Source organism: Macrobrachium nipponense, chromosome 20, assembly GCF_015104395.2.
Source record: "Macrobrachium nipponense isolate FS-2020 chromosome 20, ASM1510439v2, whole genome shotgun sequence".
Taxonomy (NCBI): domain Eukaryota; kingdom Metazoa; phylum Arthropoda; class Malacostraca; order Decapoda; family Palaemonidae; genus Macrobrachium; species Macrobrachium nipponense.
In genome coordinates this window covers 2,362,077-2,385,948 of record NC_061089.1, presented here as the reverse complement: position 1 = coordinate 2,385,948, position 23,872 = coordinate 2,362,077, and the positions used below count along the sequence as shown (strand labels likewise).

At 37.4% G+C, this 23,872-nt stretch overlaps 1 protein-coding gene across 1 annotated transcript in view; it reads left to right on the top strand.

Moving 5' to 3' along the window:
• LOC135221624 (regulator of MON1-CCZ1 complex-like) overlaps positions 1-23,872 on the top strand; it is a 317,999-nt gene that overhangs the window by 68,381 nt on the left and 225,746 nt on the right. Inside the window, exons 4-5 of the mRNA XM_064259288.1 lie at positions 13,144-13,336; positions 22,374-22,533. Coding sequence (XP_064115358.1) covers positions 13,144-13,336; positions 22,374-22,533 — 353 coding nt within the window. The remainder of the gene's footprint in view (positions 1-13,143; positions 13,337-22,373; positions 22,534-23,872) is intronic.

The window sequence follows — 23,872 nt, the reverse complement described above, 5'->3', positions numbered from 1 at the left end:
GATTTAAACCCAATTGAAAAATTGCTGGGCATACATGAAACGGAAACTGAAGGCACTAGCAGATGAGAAAACGTCCCTCCCCAAAATTGAAGGATGCCATCCGTAAATTTTGGTTTGAAGACATGGATGCACAATATTTCAAAGATTTAGCACATTCAATGCCAAGAAGGTTAAAAGCTGTACTCAAAAATAATGGAGAAATGTCTAAGTATTGAAAAAAATATAAGTGAACTAAAATTTTCCCTTTTATTTTCCTTTTTTTATATCATTACTATGATTTGTTTACAAATGTAGTGGGCGTTCGTTTTTTTTTTGCGCCGACTGTATATATATATATATTATATATATATATATATATATATATATATATATATATATATATATATACAATATATATATATATATATATATATATATATATATATAGATTATATATATATATATTCGCATTTTCCGATTCGCAGGACTCACTGATTCGCGGATTTTTTTTCTCGCCATATCTAACCATTTTTTTTTCGGTGAATTCGCCTATTCGCTAGATTTTCCGACGATAAAATAATCACTAATTAGTGTATTTTGATGTTTTTATTTTCATGGCCTAAATACATTTTTATGATACAAAAAAACGATTTACTGATTTTAAAATATTATTAATTTTGATCAATACTGTATTAGTAAGTTTAATAGATTAAATGATATCACATAATAACTAATAATTCTCTCTCTCTCCCTTACAGGGATATATGTTTTTAGTGTGATAAATGATTTACTAATTTTATAATATTAATATTAATGTAAAGAGCAATTACTTCAAGAAAGAAAATACTACATTGAATTAGTAAGATATTATTTTATAAATTTTAAAAATTATGTAAGAATGAAGGAAATCCCAGTCTTCATGCGTCTTTCTTTCGAACTCCAGTTCTCTCTCTTTCTCTCTCTCTACTGATGATGAGAGATTTTTATGGTACACTATGCATAATATGTTTATTAATATTTTCATATGCTAATAGTAATATTAATAATATATAATAATAATAATAACCGTGATTACAAAAATCATAAGTGTGAAAGTATTTTACAATACTACGAAAATCTTCTCTCTCTCTCTCTCTCTCTCTATCTCTCTCTCCTTCTCCTCTCTCTCTTTTCTCTCTCTCTCTCTCTTCTTACAGAAATGTATGTTTTTTGGATGATAAATGAATTAATGATTTTCAAATATCAACATAAATGTAAACAGCAATAATATCAATTCATTAAAGAAAATACTAAAGTGAATTAGCAAGATTTTAGTTTATAAATATAAAATTATGTAAGAATGAAAGAAAGGGGATTTAACCCTGCGTCTTTGAACTCCAGGTAGCCAAGCAGAGTTGGCTGAGGTCCAACAACTGTTGCCTTCTCAATGATCACGTATTTTCTCTCTCTCTCTCTCTCTCTCTATTCTCTCTCTCTCTCTCTCTCTCTCTCTTTCTTTTACTTAGTGAGAATTTCTATGGTACATGTGTATGTTTATTATATTTTTTGCATATTAATAATAGTAATATAATTATTTTCAAAAATTCATATGTTATGGTATTTTATAGAAGTACAATAATCTATCCATTATCAGTCTTTTAAATAAGGATAACCCTCCCCCCCCGCCCCACCCCTCTCTATCTCTCTCCGCTCTTCTCTCATCTCTATCGTTTCTCTCTCCCTCTCTCCTCCTCTTTCGCCACATGAGATAGTATGGTCTTAGTGGTAACTCTCGCCTTCTGTTTGGGCTGGAAATACGGGGGGAACACTGTATAATATATAATATATATATATATATATATTAATATATATTATATATATATATATATATATAATATATATATATATATATATATATATATATATATATATATATATATATATATATATATATAGATATTAGAGAAGGAAGGGGATGAGAGGAGAGAATTTAAGAGGAGGGTTTTGGAGGATATTGATATAGGGATTGAAGATGTTCAAAAATGGTGGGCACGAAATGCAGCAGTAATAAGAAGGCATGGAAAGGAGCTGCTAGGAGAGACATCTGGTATCATATGGGAAGAAAAGGAGAGCTGGTGGTGGGATGAAGACATTGAGAAGTAGTAAAAGATAAGAAGGAGGCAAAGAAAAGATGGGAAAAGTCACAGTCAGTGGAAGACAGAGATAGGTTCAGAGAGAAAAACAAGGTGGTGAAAAAGGTGGTAGCCCAACGTGCTAACGCCAAAGTCGTAATAGATGATGTGTATAATGAGCTGGGGACAAAGGAAGGATTAAAGAAGATGATCAAGCTATCAAAGGTTAGAAATAAGAGCACCAAAGATATTACACATATCAAACAAATAAAAGATCAAGATAGTGTAGTACTTAGAAAAGAGGAAGACATTGTGAAGAGATGGAAAGAATATTTCGAACAGTTGTTAAATGAAGAAAATAATAGACTAATAAGAGAGGATGGGCAAGTGAACATTGGCATGGTAATGAGGTTTTCTAGGGAAGAGGTACTAAATGCACTGAAGAAGATGAAGAATGGGAAGGCAACCAGACCAGACATGATTCCTGTGGAGGCATGGAAAGCATTAGGAGATGAAGGAGTGGATATATTGTACGTTCTTATGATAAAGATCCTTGAACAGGAAAAGATACCAAATTAGTGGCGTGGGAGTATATTGATCCCAATTTTTAAAGGGAAAGGCGATGTCCAAGAGAGTGATAATTATAGTGGCATTAAATTAATGTCCCACACTTTGAAGATACTGGAAAGGATGATAGATGCTAGACTGAGAGAAGAAGTACAAATAGGTAAAGAGCAGGTGGGATTTATGAAGGGAAGGGGAACAACAGATGGTATATTTTGTCTGAGGCAACTAATGGAGAAATTCAGGGAAAGGCAAAGGGACCTACATATGGTATTCATTGACCTTGAAAAGGCTTATGACCGAGTCCCGAGACAAGAGGTATGGAGGAGTCTGAGGGAGAAGATGGTGCCAGAGAAGTACTTATGATTGATACAAGAGATGTACCAGAATGTATTTACCAGAGTGAGGAGCAGTGTTGGGGAGACAGAGGGTTTTGAGGTGAGAGTAGGATTACACCAGGGGTCGGCTCTGACCCCATTTATCTTTAACATAGTGATGGATGTTATAATAGAGGAAGTAAGGGAGACAGTACCATGGAATATATTGTATGCAGATGATATTTTTCTGTGCGCAGAGAGCAGGGAAGATCTGGAAGTGAAATTGGAAAGGTGGAGACAAGTACTGGAGGACAGAGGAATGAGAATAAGTAGATCTAAGACAGAATATATATGTACCACCAATGAGGGGGATGATAGAGAAAGTATTCAGCTTGGTGGACTGCAAATAAAGAGAGTCGGTAAGTTTAAGTATTTGGGATCTTTTGTTAACGCTGGAGGAAGCATGGAAGAAGAAGTAAAACATTGGGTACAAGCAGGCTGGAACAACTGGAGAGCGGCTTCTGGAGTTCTTTGTGACAAAAGAGTACCGCTTAGGTTAAAAGGAAAATTTCACAAGACGGTGGTAAGAACAGCAATGCTGTATGGTACGGAAACAGCAAGCATGAGAAAAGCAGAGCAGAAGAAGATGGATGTGGCAGAAATGAGAATGCTTAGGTGGATGTCTGGGGTGACAAGAGAGGATAGCATCAGAAATGACTACATAAGGGGGTCGACTAAGGTGGTGGAAGTATCAAAGAAAGTGCAGGAGGGGAGGCTGAGATGGTATGGACACCTGTTGAAGAGAGATGAGGACCACGCTGGGAGACATACTATGGGGATGGAGGTTCAAGGAAGAAGAAGAAGAGGGAGACCAAGAAAGAGAGGGAAGGACTGTGTGAGAGGAGACTTACATGAGAAGGGAATTGATGAGGCAGAAGCACAGGATAGAGATAAATGGAAACGGCTCATCTGAAACGGCGACCCCATATAAAAATGGGAACAAGCTGGGAAGGAGATATATATAATTTATATATATATTTATATATATGGCATACAGCTGTGTGGAAACTAATCAAGTTCCCCATATTCGGTATTCATACATGCACAGTTTCTTTCATACAGTTACTATTCAACCCGTCCCATTTTCATTCATGAGAACAAAAATACATATGTTCATTAAAAATATTTAATGTTAAGATTGCGTAAATCATAAGGGTACTCACCAGTGATGAATGTTGATTAAAGATGAGGGTAATGAATTAGCTGTGCACTCCAGTGAATGACGATGAATTGCTGCACAGCAAAGCATAGGAGTTACATCTCTGGGGGCACCTCTTCCCCTTCTTCAGGTACTTCTTTAGGGGTTTCAGGAGGCTACATCATGTTGAGGTATTTACTCATTTTCATGAAGGTGTTACAATAGGGCTTCATAAGACATAAGATCATTCAGGTCACTTGAAATATTAATTGAGTTTTCCTCAGAATTATCCCATTTCTCTTATCATTGTCCGCAGCTCCTTGGCTTTCTTCAGAATTTTGTACAGACCTTGAAATTCTTCAAACTCCTGCTTTGTTAGAACCAGTAATAGAGAGTACATGAATGAGGGTGGAGAGCTCTCTACCAAGGGCCATTGCTAGGAATTTGCCCTTATTATATATCCTTTCTTGACGGAAGAGACGGCACTTTCTGTTACGCCAAAATGGGTTGCTACTTCTCCATGACTTTTGCCCTCTCGTAACATTACAATAATGTCTACTTTCTCCTCAAGCATTATGATTGTCCTCTGGTGTTTAGGCTCTTGTCCAGATGCTGTAGAAGTAGGGTGTTTAAGAGACATCGTAGGGCATGATTCAAAAAGATACTCAAAGTCCGCACTGATACTTACATACACAACACACGAGCTCTAGAGGCATACGCAGTACATACATATGTACAGGTTAGTGCATGTAACAGCATTGATATTCTGTGCATACTGTACATTGTACAGTAGTACCTCGAGATACGAAATTAATCCGTTCTGAGGCGCCCTTCGTATCATGAGGTTTTCGTATCTTGGACCACATTTTACATGTAAAATGGCTAATCCGTTCCAAGCCCTCCAAAAACACCCCAGTAAATTATATTTCCAGGCCTAAAACACATGTTCTAGGGTTACGACGCCGATACGACGGAAGAAATATGACTCCAAAAAGGCAAAATACTGTACATACTTGAGTAATATTCAACTGCATGTAATGTTCAACCCCATTTTTACTGCATATATTAGGACTTTAGCATATGTCCCTTAGCAATAAGCCTAGCCTATGTTAGCGGTTGCTACTGTAGCCTAGTCTATGATTCTGACATCTAAACCTAAGAAGCTAAAAGCTTAGAATATGCCAATAAAATGTATAAATAATCAGTATGTATTCATTTCAAATAATTGTTAATTAATCATTATCTATAATACACAAACAAACAAAAAAAAACCTTCTGATCGATTGTTTACATTCAGCTCTTACGAGTACCGAACAAACGCCAAGCAATCACTTTTCCTAGGACACAGTAAGCCATAAATTTTCATTAGTACTGGGTTACTGACAGCTATAATGAAACATATATGTAACGTAATATTAAAACAGAAGAAGAATTCTAAAAAATACGTATTTGTTGGCAGTCTGATTTATTTTATATGTTATGATATCTAATTCACAATTTTTTTTTATTAAATGTATTGCATGTACTCATTTCAAATAATTATTAAGTAACCATTAACTATAATAAACAAACAAAAAAAAAGCTTTCAAACTTCTGTTTACGTCCAGCACTTACGAGTATCAAACGATCGCCAAGCAATCACTTTTCCTAGTACACAGTAAGCCATAAATTTTCATTATCTCTCTTCAACTACTGAAACTACCAAACAGTATAATAACCATTCATTTCTATTCTTTATTCTATCTTTACCTAATGTTTTTTTTTTTTATTAAATGTGTTGCATGAATAAGTTTTTCATTTATAGCACCTCCTTTACCAATAGAATACTTAAAGCACAAGGGGTAGATGCTGACCAATAGGAGAGCAGGATCTTATGGGGTGACTAGCATCAGGAACCAATGGGAGAGCGGGAGGATGGTGGCGAGTTTACTCAGTTGGCGGCGCGGGAGTTTCAAAATGTTTCTCGGTGGTCCGGGCGAATCTCAGGACTTTACAGCAACAACTTTTCGTAACTTGAGCAATTTTTGTATGTAGAGCTGTAAAATTTTTTGTATTTGCTTTCGTATCTCGAGTTTTTCGTAAGTTGAGCCTTTCGTATGTTGAGGTACCACTGTATATTGATATTTTGCTGATAATTTTGGCATGATGTTAAAGTGTTTTAGGATGATGGTAGAGGATATCTAAAATAGCAGATAGTTTGTAGAACGACGGGATTATGTTTTTGTCTGTGGGACTGTCAATATAGTTCTATTTCATGTTATATTTTCATGACTAAACACATGTTTTATGATAAAAAAATTTGCTATTTTTCAAATATTACAACAATGTAATATATTAATGTAAACATAGCAGAATAATTATAAAATGTATTTTTTTTCTTAAAAAATGTTCTACCCAATCCAAGAAAAACACGAACCTCCAGCAAAGAAAAATGCATCTTGGGACGGGAATTCATTTTCCTTTGCGCTGATTGGCTGTCTACCCTCAAGACTTTATCTCATGGAGGTGTTTATATGTACTGTAGAGCCTGCATCTCTGTTTAAATTGTATCCTTCCACCATTCCAAAGTTTAGCTGTTTTACTGAGTACTTTCCTCATTTTTGTTTACAATATCAATCGGTGTAATCATGCCCTAATATGCCTCCTAAATACCCTGAACCTTTTAAGGCTTCTTGCAAAAAGGCTAAGCACCAGGAGAAGGTCATGATGCCCAAGGAGAAGGAGTTACGCAGCTGTAGCCCTCTATTTTGGCATGAAAGAGAGTACTTCACTCTACATCAAGAAGAAAGAGGCAGAGATGAGAAAGGCTGTGAGTGAGCTTCTTCGGTAGTGCAAAAACAGTTTCGACAGTGCATGATAAAACAATTGGTAAGTGGAATTGGCACTGGCGTTGGATAAACAACTGCTTTAAGAAGAACATCCCCTCGACACTGACAATCATTTTGAAAAGGAGTGACAACTGTACCAGCAGTTTTCAACTGTCAGGGTCTGGATACATGGGTGCTAAAAACGTTGCGTTTTTGACATTGGCCAATCTTGGGTTTTTGGCCAGGTTGCATGAGCACTATTTTCGAAGCATTACTGAGTATCAAACAAGCCTGTTTAGTTCATTATGGATGCTGTCCAAGTAGGATGTGTGGCAGACTTGTGCCTCGAAATCATTATATGCAAAGGAAAGTGTGAGACATTGATGGGTCCACCCTGTATTATCAAACACTACTGGTCAATTTCCATTATATTAAGAAACCACCAAAAGCATGGTACAAAGTTCTACATTTATTATAGCTATAGTAATCATTCATTTTGACATTACATTTATAATGCCGGCCTGCTTTCAGCTTCACAAATAAATTTGTTTGTGTCAATCATCTCTTGTGCTGTCTCTCATGGTACTTGCGTAGAGTGGTATCTGTAGAGGAGCTCAGAGGTTTAGCCTATTTAGTGCTGTCTTAGCATCTGGATGCTATCAGCATCTCATGTAGTCACAGGCAAGGCGTTACTAGCCTGTGCTATTAACTTAAAAATTCCTGATGCCCACATAACGCATCCTAACGCAATGTTAGTAATGCTCGTGTAGTCCAAATTAGTGGTTTTCCATTGAAAAGCATGAGAAAAATCTCAGAGGCAATAGCCTCAGCAGAATTTCTTACCAGGATCCACCTCTTTAGTATTATAACCTTTACCACTTTGCTAGATGCCATCAAAAGGCTTCCAAATTGTTCCAGAACAATTGTTGTTGTGGTGAAAAGCCTTATGAGAACCCTGTGGGAGACATTCTATGACTTTTTAGAGTGGCACATAAAAGTTTGAATAGAAACATTGAAGGGCTCCAACTAGTCACTTCCCAATGTAACTTCATCATTATGTAATAATCTTTTCTGTAACGACCTGTATGAGGAGTCTGCTGTGGTTACTTAATGTGGAAACAAAAACCCAACTTCCCCTTACCCAACCCATAAAGGCTCACTTAAAAAGTTAACCTTTCACCCACCCCATAAGTCTTTTTCCTCAAAGAAAAGGTAGTTGTTCAAAAGGGATGCTACCTCACAAAAGGACAACAACAGCAAGAAAATCTTTTTCACAAGGTCCAAAGACCCTCTTATTGGAAAAAGAAGCGACAAATGGAATGCCTATCAAGGGCAGAGGGAGAGAAAGAGGCAGATACCAATAGGAATAGTAAGCTTAGGGGTCGACTTCAGTGACCCCACAGGCAATTGAAGTCTTCCCTTTGGGGTCACAGCATTAATTTTAAATGGGCTGGGGTGGAAGCAGTCTAACCCCTCCCCCTCCTGTAAAGGGGTTCTTCCAGAAACCAGACTCCTCTCTGGAATGTTATGTACAGAAAGGCCCTGTTAATTAGAGCCATAGAGAAACGTGCAGATATTCACTACCAAGCACGTCTCTCTAAGTGTCCCAAAAAAGCATTCCTCTAAACGAAGAGTGATACTAGACCTATCAACATTGAACAAGCAAATGTTTGAAAAGAGACTTAGACTACTATAGATCTGAAAGATGTATTCTGACATGTCCCTGTCGCTGTTCCCTTCCGCCCCTTCCTAAGGCTCCAGGTAGGAAAAGATATGTACAGGTTCAGAGTCATGCCTTGTGGGCTAAACATTGACCTAAGATTTGACAAAGTTAATAATGGTTAGTTCTATGAGAAATCAGAAATACAATTAATAGCCCACCCAGACAACTGGTCGATCTGGGGCCCACAAGAAAAGTGTGCTTGAAAAACCTAAGAGTAGTGGTCAACTGACTACAGTCAAAAGGTTTTTTGATAAATTGGCAAAATTCCACCTCACACCCAGCAGACGCTTTCAGTAGCTGGGACTGTGTTGGGATACTTTTCATGGCTCCATGTCTCTCCCCATCATAGTTAAAACAGAATAAGGCATGTCCTCAAAACGGGCCTGGCACAGCTCAGAGCTTCCAAATGGCAATTAGAACGCATGACAGGCTTGTTGTAATTTGCATCAATATTAGATCCAATAGCACTCAGACTACAAGTGAACGTGAACAAATTCTAGCTATCGCATGCAACGAACAAGGTGCGAGACTGACCTTATCAAAAGATTTAAAAGTTGGGGAGATAGATTGACCTTGATCCCGGAAGGAATTTCAGGCGATTCAGGTCACCCTGACTCCTCAGCCTGTATGAATGACAGTGCACACAGATGCTTCGTTGACAGGTTGGGACGACTTTGAGAGGATCGTCAGGTGGCAGGAAGGCGATCAGCTACTCTGAGGAATTGTCATATCAGTTTCCTGGAGCTGATGGATGTCTTTGTCTCTCCAAGAACTCAAACCTCCAGAAGAGAGACATTTGGTTGGTTCTAGACGACATGACTGCAATGTCCTACATTAAGAGGTCAGGATTATACTCACTTCCTCTCAGTATAGTAATGCTGGCCATCTTTAATGGGGCAAGCAAGGAAGTAGTACTTGTCTGCTGTTCACCTTACGGGGTCTCTCAATGCAATAGTAGAGAGAGAGTACACCTATTATGCTCAGTCTGGGGCTAACCTGGAATGAACTCACGAATGCAATATGAAAAATTACAGTAATTAGTGAATAAACAGTGTTGCTATAAAATAAAAGTGAATTAGTGATAATTTCAAGTGTTTACGACTTCAGTACTATGGGAGAAAACGGCAAATATGTAACGGTACAGGGGTGACATGATTAGTTGTCAAACATTTTGTAAGAGATTTTTTATTTGATTTGTGTTAAAGATTTGTTTAATTTGTATTTAAAATGAGTTAATCATTATTATAAGCAATTTAGGGGCATTTACTTCAGAGTAGCAGTTGTAAAAGGGCACTAATCTAAGATGACCTAGGATGTTTTGGGACAATGGTTTTGGGTGTATTTTTGTTTGAAATTATGTTTAATTGCTTTAGTATGATAATATGATGTATATTTTTCTTTCAATTAACAAATTAAGCAGACAGTTACAAGCATTTTAGTTTAAGGGGTACTGGATATTTGGCAATTACATGCCAGTGATAAGCCTTTTTAGAGGGGATTATTGCATTTCCACGGTAGGTTCTGGAACCTATCCCCACAGTAAAGTGGTGGAGCACTGTACACAATTTTTAATACAGATAATCAATTACCCGGTATTCAAAATAGCGAGAGAAGATGACTCAAGAAAGCAATTTTGTGATGTTTAGCACAAAATATTAGCAGACCTAAATGGAGTAATTTATAGCAAAACTAAGCTCTACTGATTTAGAAAACTTTCCAGTTCTCTACTCTTCATTAAATAAATGTTTAGGCATGCATAAAAGATTTGCCTGTCAGGAGAATGATTTAGTTTCAGAAGGGCTAAATAACAGCCGGGAGTCAAATCTCACCACTAATTAACTTTTGGGGACTTTGACCTTTGTCATGTCATGTCAGGTTTGCATTTAAAATGTAGAATGTGTGCCAGGCTACATTTTGAGTGTTCTTTCATGTCTATATGTTGTTTCATTGAAAAGTTATTACAGTTCTAATTTTCCCTACCCCTAATTTTTGACTCATTTAATGGAGCAAAAATTTCTCACACATTGTTGAATATAGTAATATTACTGGCTTGTTTGAGAATGCCTAACCTTGCTAAAAATATGTCTAAGGGCATCCCCCAGTAATCAAGTGGGTAATTTTGGGGCCTTTTCAACCCCTAACTACCCCTTGGCTCCAGGATTATATGGTGAAGATTATTCACCTAACACTACTAGGTACCCAGTGCAAAGGCGTCATGCATCCAGCAATACCATTTCATGTGGAAATTGTGGTTGGATTACCTCCACACTGAGAGCCAGTTGATCCTTGGTCTAATCTATCTGTTTGGGGACAAGCACCTCATGGCTATTACAACTGTCATACAAGGCTACATTATCGCAGTCCTTGCTTTAAGGGTGTGGCATTAATTCAAATATATAAGATGTTTGTAATTCACGTCTCTGGTCCTTTACATTGCAAAGACTGGCTCCTGTAAGACTTCTCATTACCTGGTCCCTAAATAAGTTTCTTTGACCCCTGTCATCTCAATTCAGTAGTCCTAATGCAGCTATAACTCAATGCTCTGATAGGCAGTCATTTTAACAATCTAAGCGTCTTGGCTCTCATAGATGGGGACAATGTTAACACACACACACACACACTTAGCTGTCACTGTTGTCTCCTGGCTTGTTCTTTCTAGCCTAGAATGAGGACTCTTTGAAGGTGAAATCCCTTATTCTACTCAGGGAACGCAGAATTACAGATATGACATTATGTCCAGTCCAAACACTCCAGGTTTACCTAGATGTTGCAGCAGATGTTCCAGATGGTCCTTTTTTCTTAAACCCAATTATGAAAAAGTCACTTTTTTGAGTGGGCTAAGAATTGTCCCTAATTAGAAAGGCAGAACCCATTCCTTCTTGGTATGTGTGGCATCTGGCATTAGGGGGTGGATTCATCCCTGGTTTTTGTTGGCAAAATTTCCTGTAGAAAAGTCTGAGTTTACAAGGGAGTTATCAGAAACAGTGTTATCAAACACTGCTGCCATACATCCAACAACTTTGGGGACACTTCGTGTCGGTAGGTGTTATGGTAAGTCATGGTCCCATAAGCACCTTAATAGAAAACAAAGTGCTCTCTGAATGCCGTACTAATTCTAAGATGTTGCCTGGTATATACCAACCTAGCATAAATTGATGTCATTTTTAGAAGAACTACATAAAATAGCACATATATGTTTTATTTTTTCTTATTCTTCTTTGTTGAACCATGATGGGTATCTTGAGTAAAGGAGGGTAGGTAAGCTTAAGTGGGATTTTTTAATTAGTAGCTAGGCCTTTTATTCCATTATGTTTCAATTTCTGTTGTTTGTTCCTTTAAGAATGAACAGCAGCAACTACACTATTTAAAAATATTTTGACGAAAGAAAAACCTATTTTTGGTAGCTGCTGTGAGTCCTCAGACTCACTTGCTTTGCCCAATGTAAAGTTATAGGAATTTGTAGCAAGTTATTTTTCTTTCACAGACCTGGTGAGTAATGGGGATCTTAGCCAGTTTGTGTGTTGTCACATGTGTGAGAAGGGTGAGGAAAAACCAGGTAATTGGTAATGGCAAGGGAAAGAGCCCTCTTACCATGAGTCCTTTTATATGTACTCAAAGACACTTCTATGAAATTGATTGGTCTGTCTTATGGAGCCCTAGTGTGGTGACCACAGGAGTAACTCCTTTGAGAACTCACAGCAGCGACAAAAAATTTGTTTTTCTTTTGTCAAAGCCCACTAATTTCATGCTTATAGTGAAAGTGATGTTGAGGTGAAAACTTAATGAAATTTAAAACATAGCATGTTGTGTTTGTTTAAAAGTATTAGTGTATGATCTACTCAGTGTTTGTGAAAGATCTGTCTGCACCATAGAGGACACTGATCTGAGTATTACTCCTCAATAACAAACAAAAATGTGTCATAGAAATATTATAAAAAGTGCCATCAATTAACACTATATGTCTTGTACTCATGAAGAGATAGTTTTAGCTTTCAGTGAAGTTCCTGATCAGAGCCACCTTCTTCCTCCATGGGCTCCCAGTTATGACAGAAATTCACTAAAAGCATTCATGCCTATACTCTGTTTTTTTCCATCTGTCCATCCGCCTGTGGTGTTTGCGCATGGTAACACTGCGTCCCGGGCTTTAAATAATATCCTATTTCGAATGTTAATGGTTTAATTCACATACAGTAAATTATTAAAACACTTTTCAGTTGCAAATGTACACCCAGATATCCTTTTATTTACCTAAAACTTACACATAGCGTAACTATTTAAAGCCTGGGACGCAGTGTTACCATCATAAACACCACAGGCGGATGGACAGATGGAAAAAAAGAGTATAGTTGATTTTATCAAAAGTATTTTTGCACTGATATTTAAGGATGTTAGTTTACTGATAAAGGATGGTATTATGTACATCTTGTTTTCTTTCCAATTTTAGGTTTCTCAACAAGTATCAAAGGATAGGGTAAGTGTTCGACATGTGCGCAGTTATAACCTTTCGTGTTCTTGGTTTGTTTGGAGTCCAGAGAATTGTTTATTAGTACTTTGTACAGGATCTTCACCCACTACATCAACTCTTCAGCCATTTTTCTTCAAACCTGGACAGTCAAATAAACTCTCTAAATTTGAAGGTAATTTCTCATATTTTTTATAAGGAATATGTAATGCATAAAAAGTTTGTTTATCATAAAGACTTATTTATTAGATGAATTTAGAGCTCTTTTCTATGGTAATCTTTGAAAAATATTGGGTATTTTTTGGGGTTAGTGATAAATCTTTAATGTGGATTCTAACATTTATTCAAATACTCCATTACTAAAAATCAAATGACAAAATGTTACAATAGAAATAAATTTTTTCAATGAACCAGAAACATTTGCAGAAATATATTACTACAGTAAATCCCCTGTATTCACGGACTCATGTATTCATGGGTTTCTATCTGGAATATATACTCCTATTATTTGCAGAAAATTTGCCTATTCACAGTATTTTTCAATGAGAAATATCCACAAATTCCTGGTGTTTTTATGAATTTCATCATAAAATGCACTTACGTATTGTGATAAAACTATTAAAAAAAACCAGGTATAAACATTTTTAGTGGGTTTTTCTTTAGTTTAACCTAACAAAATAGGCAGTATTAAGCGTTTTTATAAGGGTTTCAACTTTTCGTGGGTTAGCTATTCGCGGCGGGTTCTGGTACCCATTCCCTGTGAATACGGGGGGAACACTGTAGTTCTTATGGAAGTACAAATCATTGTCTTAAATGCCGGAGTATTCTTAAGTGCTAACTGGAATTGATTTTTGAAATTGTAATAAGGTAGCTAACTGGAACTTATTGTTGAAATGGTAATGAGGTACAGTGGAACCTCGGTTTTCATACACAATCCGTTCCAGGATGTCCCATGAAGTCCGAAATGTACAAAATCCGAAACAATCATTCCCATGAGGAGTAATAAAAATAGAATTAATGTGTTTCAGACACTCAAAGGGGAATAAACACAGTTTCACATACAGAAAGCAATGAGAAATAAATATAAATGGCTAACATCACAAAAGTGATGTTAAATGAACATTTAACATCACTTTTATCCTCATGAAAGACACTTTTTAGTGTATGGAAGATGGAGAGGAAGGGATAGGGAGGAGGAGAAGTTATTGTTTGGAAGGGGAATCTCCCTCCAGAAGAACTTCAGGTATCAAGGACCTATCTGGGGTTACTTCTCGTTTTTTATTGGCTCTATCTGAGGTTACTTCCCCTCTTTGTTTTTTACTGGCACTGGGACTAGCTTAAGTGTCACTGAACCTATGTCGAACACAAAACTGTTCAGAGAATTTGTTTCTGGCGTTTCTTTAAAATTTACCTAGAATTTGTCTCTGGCGTTTCTTTAAAATTTGCCTAAAGTTAAACATGGCATTGTCATTAAACATGTTGGAGATATGGATTACAACATCTTTGGTGGGATGATATTTCTCCACAAAATTTTTTACATCACTCCACTTTGCAAACATGTTCTTAATCACTGAAGCAGGCACATTATGTACACCCATTTGCTCTGTGAATTGTTCTAGCCTCTGTTGGTCTTAAATTCACTAACAGCAGTGCTTGTAGGCATTTTCTCACTGAGATCAGCATGCAACGTTTTCCGACACTTTGCTACAAGTTCTTTCTTAAATTCCATAGTGTTTCTCACCTTTTTTACAGAAGGGGTAGCACTTAAAACTTTCTTTGGCCCCATGATGACTTATTTAGCAGTTGCATTCAAATAAAAAAGAACAAAAAGCACAAAAACAGTGAACACAAAAACAGAATGGGTCAGGAGAGAACACAGGATGCTTTGTTTGGGTGCTCAGTACAGGCCTAGGTACGCTCTGGGTCCTGGAAGGAGCTTTTCTGAGTGTACAAAATCTAAGGGTATGTACGAAACCCAGGACAAAATTTTGTCTGAAAAAAATCTACAAAAACCAAGATTCCACTGTAGTTAACTGGTGATAGGAGAATGAGTGGGGAAAGTCCCACCTGCTATCACTTAGCACTCCTTTGGGTACCGTCAGTTTTTAGCTTTGAGTATTTGTTTACTTTACCATGGATAATAGTGTGAACAACACCAGTTATTGACCTGTTTGCTAAGGGGCTGAATAGGAAGCTCCCGGCATTTTGCTCCTTTGGTGCTAGAATCCTGGTCACCCCTGGAGGATGCCTTCAAGTACCCCTGGTACTATCTGGATGTATGCCTTTTCTCCATTCAGTCTAATCTGTCGAGTGATCAACCACGTGTTCATCACCGTGAGTTCTGAATAACCATGGTAGCTCTTGTTTGGGCCTATGCTGAGTGGTTTTGTGATCTGCTGGCTCACTTAGCAGACTCTGAGAGAGATTTCCCATTTTGACCACTCTCCCATTAATTGAGAGGTTCATTATGTTATACAGTCTCTCCAGCTACATGCTCAGAGGTTGCAAAAGAGGCTTTTCTTGCAGGACTGCATAGATATCTGGGTAACTCCAAAATTCTTGACTTGTGTATCAGGGAAGTGGCCACCTGTGATTAGTGTCGTAGAAGGGGTGACTCTCCTCTTGCTGATTGTGGACATCCCTGTCTTCTCTTGTCAAGACGAGCTCCTCTCAGTTTTTGTGGTGAATGGCAATGGCTCTGCATTGAGCTAGGTCTGCAGGCTGAAGGGCATAAATCTCTCTTGATTTGGTTGAGCTGTGTATGGTTGTGAGGAGCTCCAAATAGCTAGTCTTGCTCTCCTCTGGTGTTGCATGTGACTTATGTCCTCTTCAATGTAGGTCAGGTGCCATAAACCTTTGGATGAAGCCTCAGACTGAGACCTCACACTCAGGAATGCCTTCCTGCTAACCCTTATCCTTAATGAAGCATACATTATATTTATGACCTCTCCTTGTCTTGCTCATAGAGGGTTGGGAAACGCTTTTGTTCTTGTTTATTATTCCTGAGTTTTGGGCAAAAACCAGAACTTTTCAGTTCTTGATGAAAGATACGAGCTTACAATTTCTTCTATCCTTGATTTTGTGGTCTGGGTAAGAGGCTTTATGCTTTTTATGAGTCGTAAGGTGCTACTTATGAAGGACTTGACCTCTTAGGCCAGAGTTTCAGTTCTTGTTTGCTAATTATGGCAAACTCAAGAAGGTATTGTTCAGGAACACCCATTCTCTTTTAGCTTCATGCTGTAATCAAACAAGTTTACAACTCTTCTGGCAAAGTAGACAGTTGAGCAGTTGGGTAAAAGCTGAAGAAGTCGTGGTATTATGAAGCAGGTGTTTGAAGCATTTGACCACCTTTACCTCATTCTACCATTGGGGCGTTGTCTATGGGCCCCTAGACAACTCCCTAGAACCTGTGGTGATTGCTCAACAGGTTGGGTAGTCACCCAAGCTCATTTCAGACTTATTCTTCCTCTTCTATTTGTGAGGTAGGTGCAGGTGCAGGTGGCTACTCAGTCAAGCACGTAAGGATGGGTTGATTGATAGCAATTGGCTTCTCATACTTCCTCCCTCTGCATGGCAGGTGCAACTGTAAGTGGCTATTCAGTCAAGCACCAAGTTTTGGAGATTTGGCTAATAAGATGCCACTCACTGGACTTTTCCTTTTAACAAAGTGGTGGTTTTAGCAGGGCTGCAATCTAAAATCATCAGTTGTAGTGGCTAGGTTGAGATGCCTTTTGACTTGTCACCCCATGTAGGGTCCTTTTTGAACAAGATCTCAAGACACATCTTATTCAAGCTTAGTCCCTTATCACTGTCATCCTTATACCTGCTCACTATCATGACTTGGAATGTGATATTTTGGGGTAAAGATCCAACTTTTCAGTCAGTTAAGGGGGCTGGCCGGCTAATGCCATTTTTTAAGGACAGGACTTTGACATTCATACCACTTAATAAGGTGACTTGGGACATCTCCAAACCACATATGATTTTCGCCTCTGACCTTCGGTTTTGTTACGCCAGGGCGATTTATCCTGAAAATAACCATTTTTCAAATTCTATCTCCTCCCTTGATATTTAATATAAAGAACTTGGATTACTACCATATATAGACGTAATGTAGACCTCCAATCAAATGAAGAGTTTTTTTTTTAAGTAATTTTTTTGCTAGGTATGAATTTTTCATTATAGTAAAAAAATAAAAGCTATAATAAATCAGAAAAAAAAATTATTAATATAAGACAAAACAAAAATTAGAAAAAAAGGCTCTATTTGATTGTTCTATAATGTCTTTCAAAGCTATATACCACATTTCAATGCTATAGCTTTAAAACTAAGCAAGAAGATAGAATTTGAAGGTCAATAAGTATAGTTTTGAGATACAGGCATTCAAAGCTTTCCCTTGTATTTTTATAAAGATATTGTTAATAAATAATGATTATTATGAATGTATATTTCATTAATGGGTATTAATAAACCAAAACTATGTTATTTATCATAATTTAATCATAAATAATGATCCCTTTGCTCATATATCATAGCCTGGGGCACTGAGTCAGGCAAGATGGGGCACTCCTTCCTACTCAACTCTCTCTCTCTCTCTTTCACTAACTCGGCTTATTACAGGGAATTTTCTTCTTCTGTATGTTAGCGAGATGTTTTCCTTGTATTTTCCTCTTTGGAATGATGAAATTCATGCTGAAACAAAGATAAACAAACGAGAATGTCAGAGGTGAAACTCGAACGTGTACTCTCTTTTTACAAAGACAATGTTAATAAATCATGATTATTATGAATTACATATTCCTTTTTTGATATTAATAAACCAAAACTATATTATTTATCACAAATGAAGATCCCTATGCTCAAAGACCGTAGCCTGGGGCACTGCACGACGTGCGCGTCAGGCAAGATGGGGCCGTTCCTTACTACGCACCCCTCCCTCTCTCTCTTCACTAACTACACTAATATCGCGTATATTATGATATTCTGTAATCATATTAGAGCAAATTTTCTTTGTCTGTATGTTAGTGAGATGTTTTGCTTGTCTTTTCTTCATTGGCATGATGAAATTCTTGCCAAAACAAATATAAACGTATGTAAAAGCAAGGGAATGTCAGAGGTAAAACTCCGTGTACACTACAAGAGGTTTGTCCTCGCACTGAATGGTGGTAAACTGACTAAGTTCCCTCTACAGATGCCATTGCTAACAATTTCTTTGACAATAATTATCCAAATTTACGATAACAGAAGAAATATTGCATTTTCTTGTACGGATCAGTGCTTTTGGCTTATTAAGTTACGTTTACTAATAACCTTGTAACTACAAAAGTAAGAGGAATTTTGACAAAATATTTCTTATACTTATTCTCCATTGCCATATGAAGCTCCATGAATTTTTTCATGACTGCATTTTTCGCCCTATACATACCCCCCCATATATAAGGGTTCCCGGCCAGCCCCCTTAAGAGGCAACTTCTTACTGAGGGGGTGAATCTCCTACTCAAAAGCTTTTATTTTATCAGCTTACTGCACTTCATGACACTGATTTCCTTAACACCATAATGGATTATCCCAGTTTTTTTCATCCTTTTTTATTTCTGGGTTCGACCTGTGTCGGCCGGTGAAATGGTCTTGTAGCACTCATTTCTAGGTATAAATAGATGCTAAATATACCAGAGAAAAAGGTAAATGGAATGCTGAAGTTACTACTCTCAGCTCGAACACCATAGGGCGTCGGTATAAGCACTGGGGCGAGTGGAGGCCACTATCACAGGTCTTCTGCCAATTAGAAGATTCCCTTCAGGGTCCCTCACAAGGCAAGTGCCGTTACAAGGACTACTACATCTGCCTTCCGCTTGCTACTACTACAACCCATGCCCGGCGGCTTCATTCCTGGATTACGCACCCAAGCTTGGACTGGCTACAGGGTGGGGATCAGGAAAAGAGAGAGGGACGGGTTCACCGGGCGACACAGGTCTTCCCCCAGAAATAGATTTTTCCTTCGTCAAAATCCCTTTTCTGGGTTCGACCTGTGTCGGCTGGTGAAATAGTATCAGAGAATTGCCATACAAGCTTGAAAGATACAAAGCAAAGATATAAGTGACAATAAAACTTAAATGTTCACTTAAGATTAAATTTAATAAGCATTGAAAAGAAACAAGCAAACTTAGCTGTATTCTTAAAATTAAGTTTTAATAACTAGTATTAAAGTTGCTACCAAAAGGCTTCCAGAAGATTCTAGACCAAGATTTGCTGTTGTGGCCAAAAGTCTTGAAAACCCTATGGGAAGAACTCTATGACTTTCTTGAGTGGCACATAAAAGCATGGATGGAAACATTGTTGGGCTCCAACAATTCACTCCTCAATGTAACTTCATTATTACATTCTAACCCCTTCTGTAAGGACCTGTTTGAGCAGTCTCTTGTGGCTCAACTTAACTAGCAAGCCCACCAACAGAACTGTACAGTGTATGCTCTTCTGGGAAAAGGATAATTCAGGAAACAAAAAACCCAAAACTTCCCCTTATCCAACCCCCCAAAAAAGCTTGCTATGATAATAGAATCATATAATCCTTGATTACCCTCAAAAGTTCTCATCAAAACTAGCCCTCAAAAGTTCTCCTGAAAAATAGGTAGATGGGACAAAAACAGCATGCTCATCTCTTCAGTGTCCCCAAAAAGGATTCCTCTGAACGAAGAGTGCTCCTCAACCTATCAACATTGAACAAGCACATTGTTTACCAAAAGTTTCGGATGACTACCGTTGCCCAAGTACATTCAATGATTTGAAAAGGGACTTGGACAGCTACTTTAGATCTGAAAGATGTTTACTTGCTAGTCTCTATCACCATTCCCCTTCGAGAAGGAATACAACTGATAGCCTACTTAGATAACTGGTTAATCTGGGGGCTAACAATAAAGGAGTGCTGGGAAAACCTAAGAGTAGTAGTCAACAGACTCCAGTCAAAAGGTTATATAATAAATAAGAAAAATCCGGCCTCAAGCCCAGCAAACACTTTCAGTGGCTGGGACTATGTTGGGTGAATTTTCATGCTGTTTTCTTTCCCCATCAATACTCAAAACATAATAAGAAAAGACCTAAAATGTTCCTTGTACAGCCTAGAGTTTCCAGATGGCAATTAGAATGTATGATGGGCCGGCTGCAGTTCACTTCATTGATAGATCCAGTACCCAGGTTGCAACTTCGGCTTTGGACCTGGAAGGAATCTCTGGAAAACAGGTCACCTTGACTCTTCCATCTCTATGAGTGACAATACACATAGATGCTTCGTTGACATGTTGGGAGGACATTTGGATGATTGTCAGGCGGTGGGAAGGTGGTTTACTACTCTTAGGAATTGTGATATCAATTTCCTGGAGCTGATGGTTGTCTTGTTGGCTCTCAAAAACTCAAACCTCCAGAACAGGCACACATTTTGTTGGTGCAAGCAAGGAAGTGGTACTTGTCTGCAATTCACTTCTCAGTCTCTCAACACAATAGCACTCTTTATCAAGGAAAACGACAGCCTCAACAGAGTGGATGTTGGACAACACTTTCAAACAATAGCCAGCTTGCTTCTACAACTGAAAGTGGACCTGTTCGCCCACATTGAGAATCACAAACTCCAGTGTATGTGTCTCCGAACTTGGACACTCAAGCAAGAGCAAGAGATGCCTTCCTAAAAGATTGGAACAAACGGGGGGTGATATACCTTTTTCTTCCATTGTCCCAGATTAGAAAGGTTTTGAGCAAGCTTCTATCCTTCAAAGAACAGCTTACTTAATAGCCCCAAATTGGCCAGACAGGCATTGGTTCCTATCACTCCAACACCAGGAGAAGAGATCAATTCCACTACTTTCTACTGTTCTATTCCAGGCAGTAGGAGGGAAGGTCATCTACACATCCTCCTTTCTGAGCTGAGACCTTCATGTGTGGATTTTTTAAATATTGCCTACTATGAAAATTACTCACCCAACATTGCTAGGTACCTAGTGCAAAAACTATGTACAAACAATACCAGATATGATTACAAGGTAGGTTATGTCCATACTAAGAGCCCAGTTGAGATTTCTATGGAAACAGTTTTAAATTTTCTTATATACCTGTTTGAAGACACACTCCTGACAGTTACATCAATCATTGCATACAAGGCAGCATTAATAGATTTTTCCTTAGTCAAAATCCCTTTTTTGGTAGTTGCTGTTGAGTCCTCAAAACCTTCCCACTTCCCAGATGAAAAGGCATGGGGTTTGGACGAGGGACCATCCTGCATTGACCAACAGAAAGTTGTGGCTTCTTGGTCTCTGGGCTGGTCTGTTTGTCAACAATATGATGGACTGTAAATGCGCAATAATCACTTCCTCTTCTAGCAGGTTTTGACGATGGAAGCAACTGGGTCTTCACTGAAGATAAGGGAAAGTGTCTTCTTATTTTTGAGTCCAATACATATACTAGTATACTCCATCACGTTATAGTATCATCATGACACAATACGTGGTCAAGAGACAAACTAAAAGAGAATTTTTTTATATTAGCTTGGTCACCTGGAGATCTGGTAGACCCATGGAAGGTAACTCCTTGAGAATCAAAACCTGTTATTTCTTGTTTTATTTGCTCTTGTACAAATTACTTGTGATGGAGGGATTTTTCCTACCTTGACATAATCATTCTTATCTATGGAATGGTTCTCTTCTACTTCTTTGGTGTTTTGAATGTCTGCTTCCACTGGTTTTACTATTATTTGAGGAGATAAAGGTATAGTCTTATCTTTTTATTGTTCTTTCTTCATATCTTTTGTCTTTGGTTTGAACTGATGTTTCTCTAATTATAGTTAGTTTTTTGTTTTGGGTGGTGTTTTCTCCAAAAATCTCATTTTATCTTTATTTTCGTGTCCATCACAACTTTCCTCTCCAAAAACAAATTTATATTTTAATGTAAACCCTTTACTACTCATAATTGGAACTCCCTTTTTCTAATGCCTCCTGTTTTCTCAGTTAATTTTCTAGGTAAAAAATGTGAAGTGGTGTTCAGTGATCTGTAGGCATATGTACAGAGCTTCCTTTTGGCTACCATTTTTTACTTTGTCAGACAAATGGTACACTGTCTTGGATTTTCCAGATCACAAAATTGGCTATGAGTAATGAGTTTGTATGGAAAAAATTATTTTAAAAGAAGTTTCTTCTCATGTTTGTATTCCTCTAATTTTTTTGCAACAGTGGAAGTCAGTAATGTGACTGGTGGCCATTCTCCTGGTGTGGTTTTGGGAGAACGTGATGTATGCATTGGCACAATTTATGGTGGTACATCAATCAGTATCCTTCGTCATCCATCCACTCCTACTGTTGCAGCGCACCTTGATGTTTATACTCAAATAAAGTTAGTTTTATGATGTGTTTATATTATGTATGTCTAGGTCGTAAAATATAAATTTTTTAAGGGTCTTATTAAGGTACAAACTATTTTTCTTATCAGGCTGTAATGTCTGGCCATATAATAAATTGAGGTTACTGCACTTTATTACTAGTGATTTCTTTTTTAGCAGTGATAGTTTCTTCTCTCACTTGTAGCACTTTTTTTTTTTAATTTTATTTCCAAGTGCAAACCTGCCTTGTCTCTGATTAAAAGAACTTTGCTTTCATCATTGTGCCTTTTCCATAGGTAAATCCTTCTGCATCAGTGATATTACCAAAGTAATTAGTGTTTTTTTCTATTTTATTTTGTTTATCAGGTGTTGTTAGTTAAACTTTGCATTGGCAAAACCAAGGTTCTGGTGAATATTGTTAGCACTGTATTATATTTTTTTAATTACTCATTATCTGATCTTCATGAAATTGACAGGAAGGTGACCATTTTTGCTGTAATTGTTTGAATAAAAATATTATGGTAGTGTGTAATATATTTCCATCGTGAACAAAAAGGCAAAATTTGAAAAAATCCCACTACAGATCTCTTTAAATATAACCCTTCATCTACAACTAATAATATTTCACTTACCGTTTCAATGATGACACCTAAAGGTTGTTGGACATTGCCTAAAAAATTCCAAATATATACTGGAACACCTTTATTTAAAGTAATAAATCTGGTAGTGATGTGTCATTCAGTGACGTTGGGTGTACTTTGAGCTGATGTGTTTTACTGATTAATTAATGAAATTTGGATTTTGTATCTAATATCAAATTACAATTTGCAGTCTCAAATATATCATTGGTATTATAAATGTATTTAGTGAAAAATATTTATACTTCATTTTGGAATTAAAAATACATATCAGAACACTGTGGCATGGTGAATTTACTCATTATTATGGATAATTACTATAGGCAGATTTCTCTAGAAGTAATTTTGTTTATTTAAACCTTTTGTTATTTTGTAATAGAAGAAAAGAAGTTAAAAACCCTTCAGCCAGTTTCAAGCCCAGACAGATGGTGAGGTGAGGTTTATGTCTATTAACCCTTTAACGCTGATTGGACGTATTAAACGTTGACAAAAGTTGTCTGTTGGGTGCCAAACTGATGTATGGTACATCGACGAAAATTTTTTTTTTTAAATTCGCGGAAAAATAGTTATAGGCCTACTAGGCAAAAACTTTTGAATGAACGCTCCTTGGGGGTGCTGGGAGCTCACGGATCAAGGCGTTGCTTTGTTTACAATCGTTACCCAGGCACGCAAGCGCGAATTTCTTTCTTCTCGCACTAAAAAGCATCAGCGACAC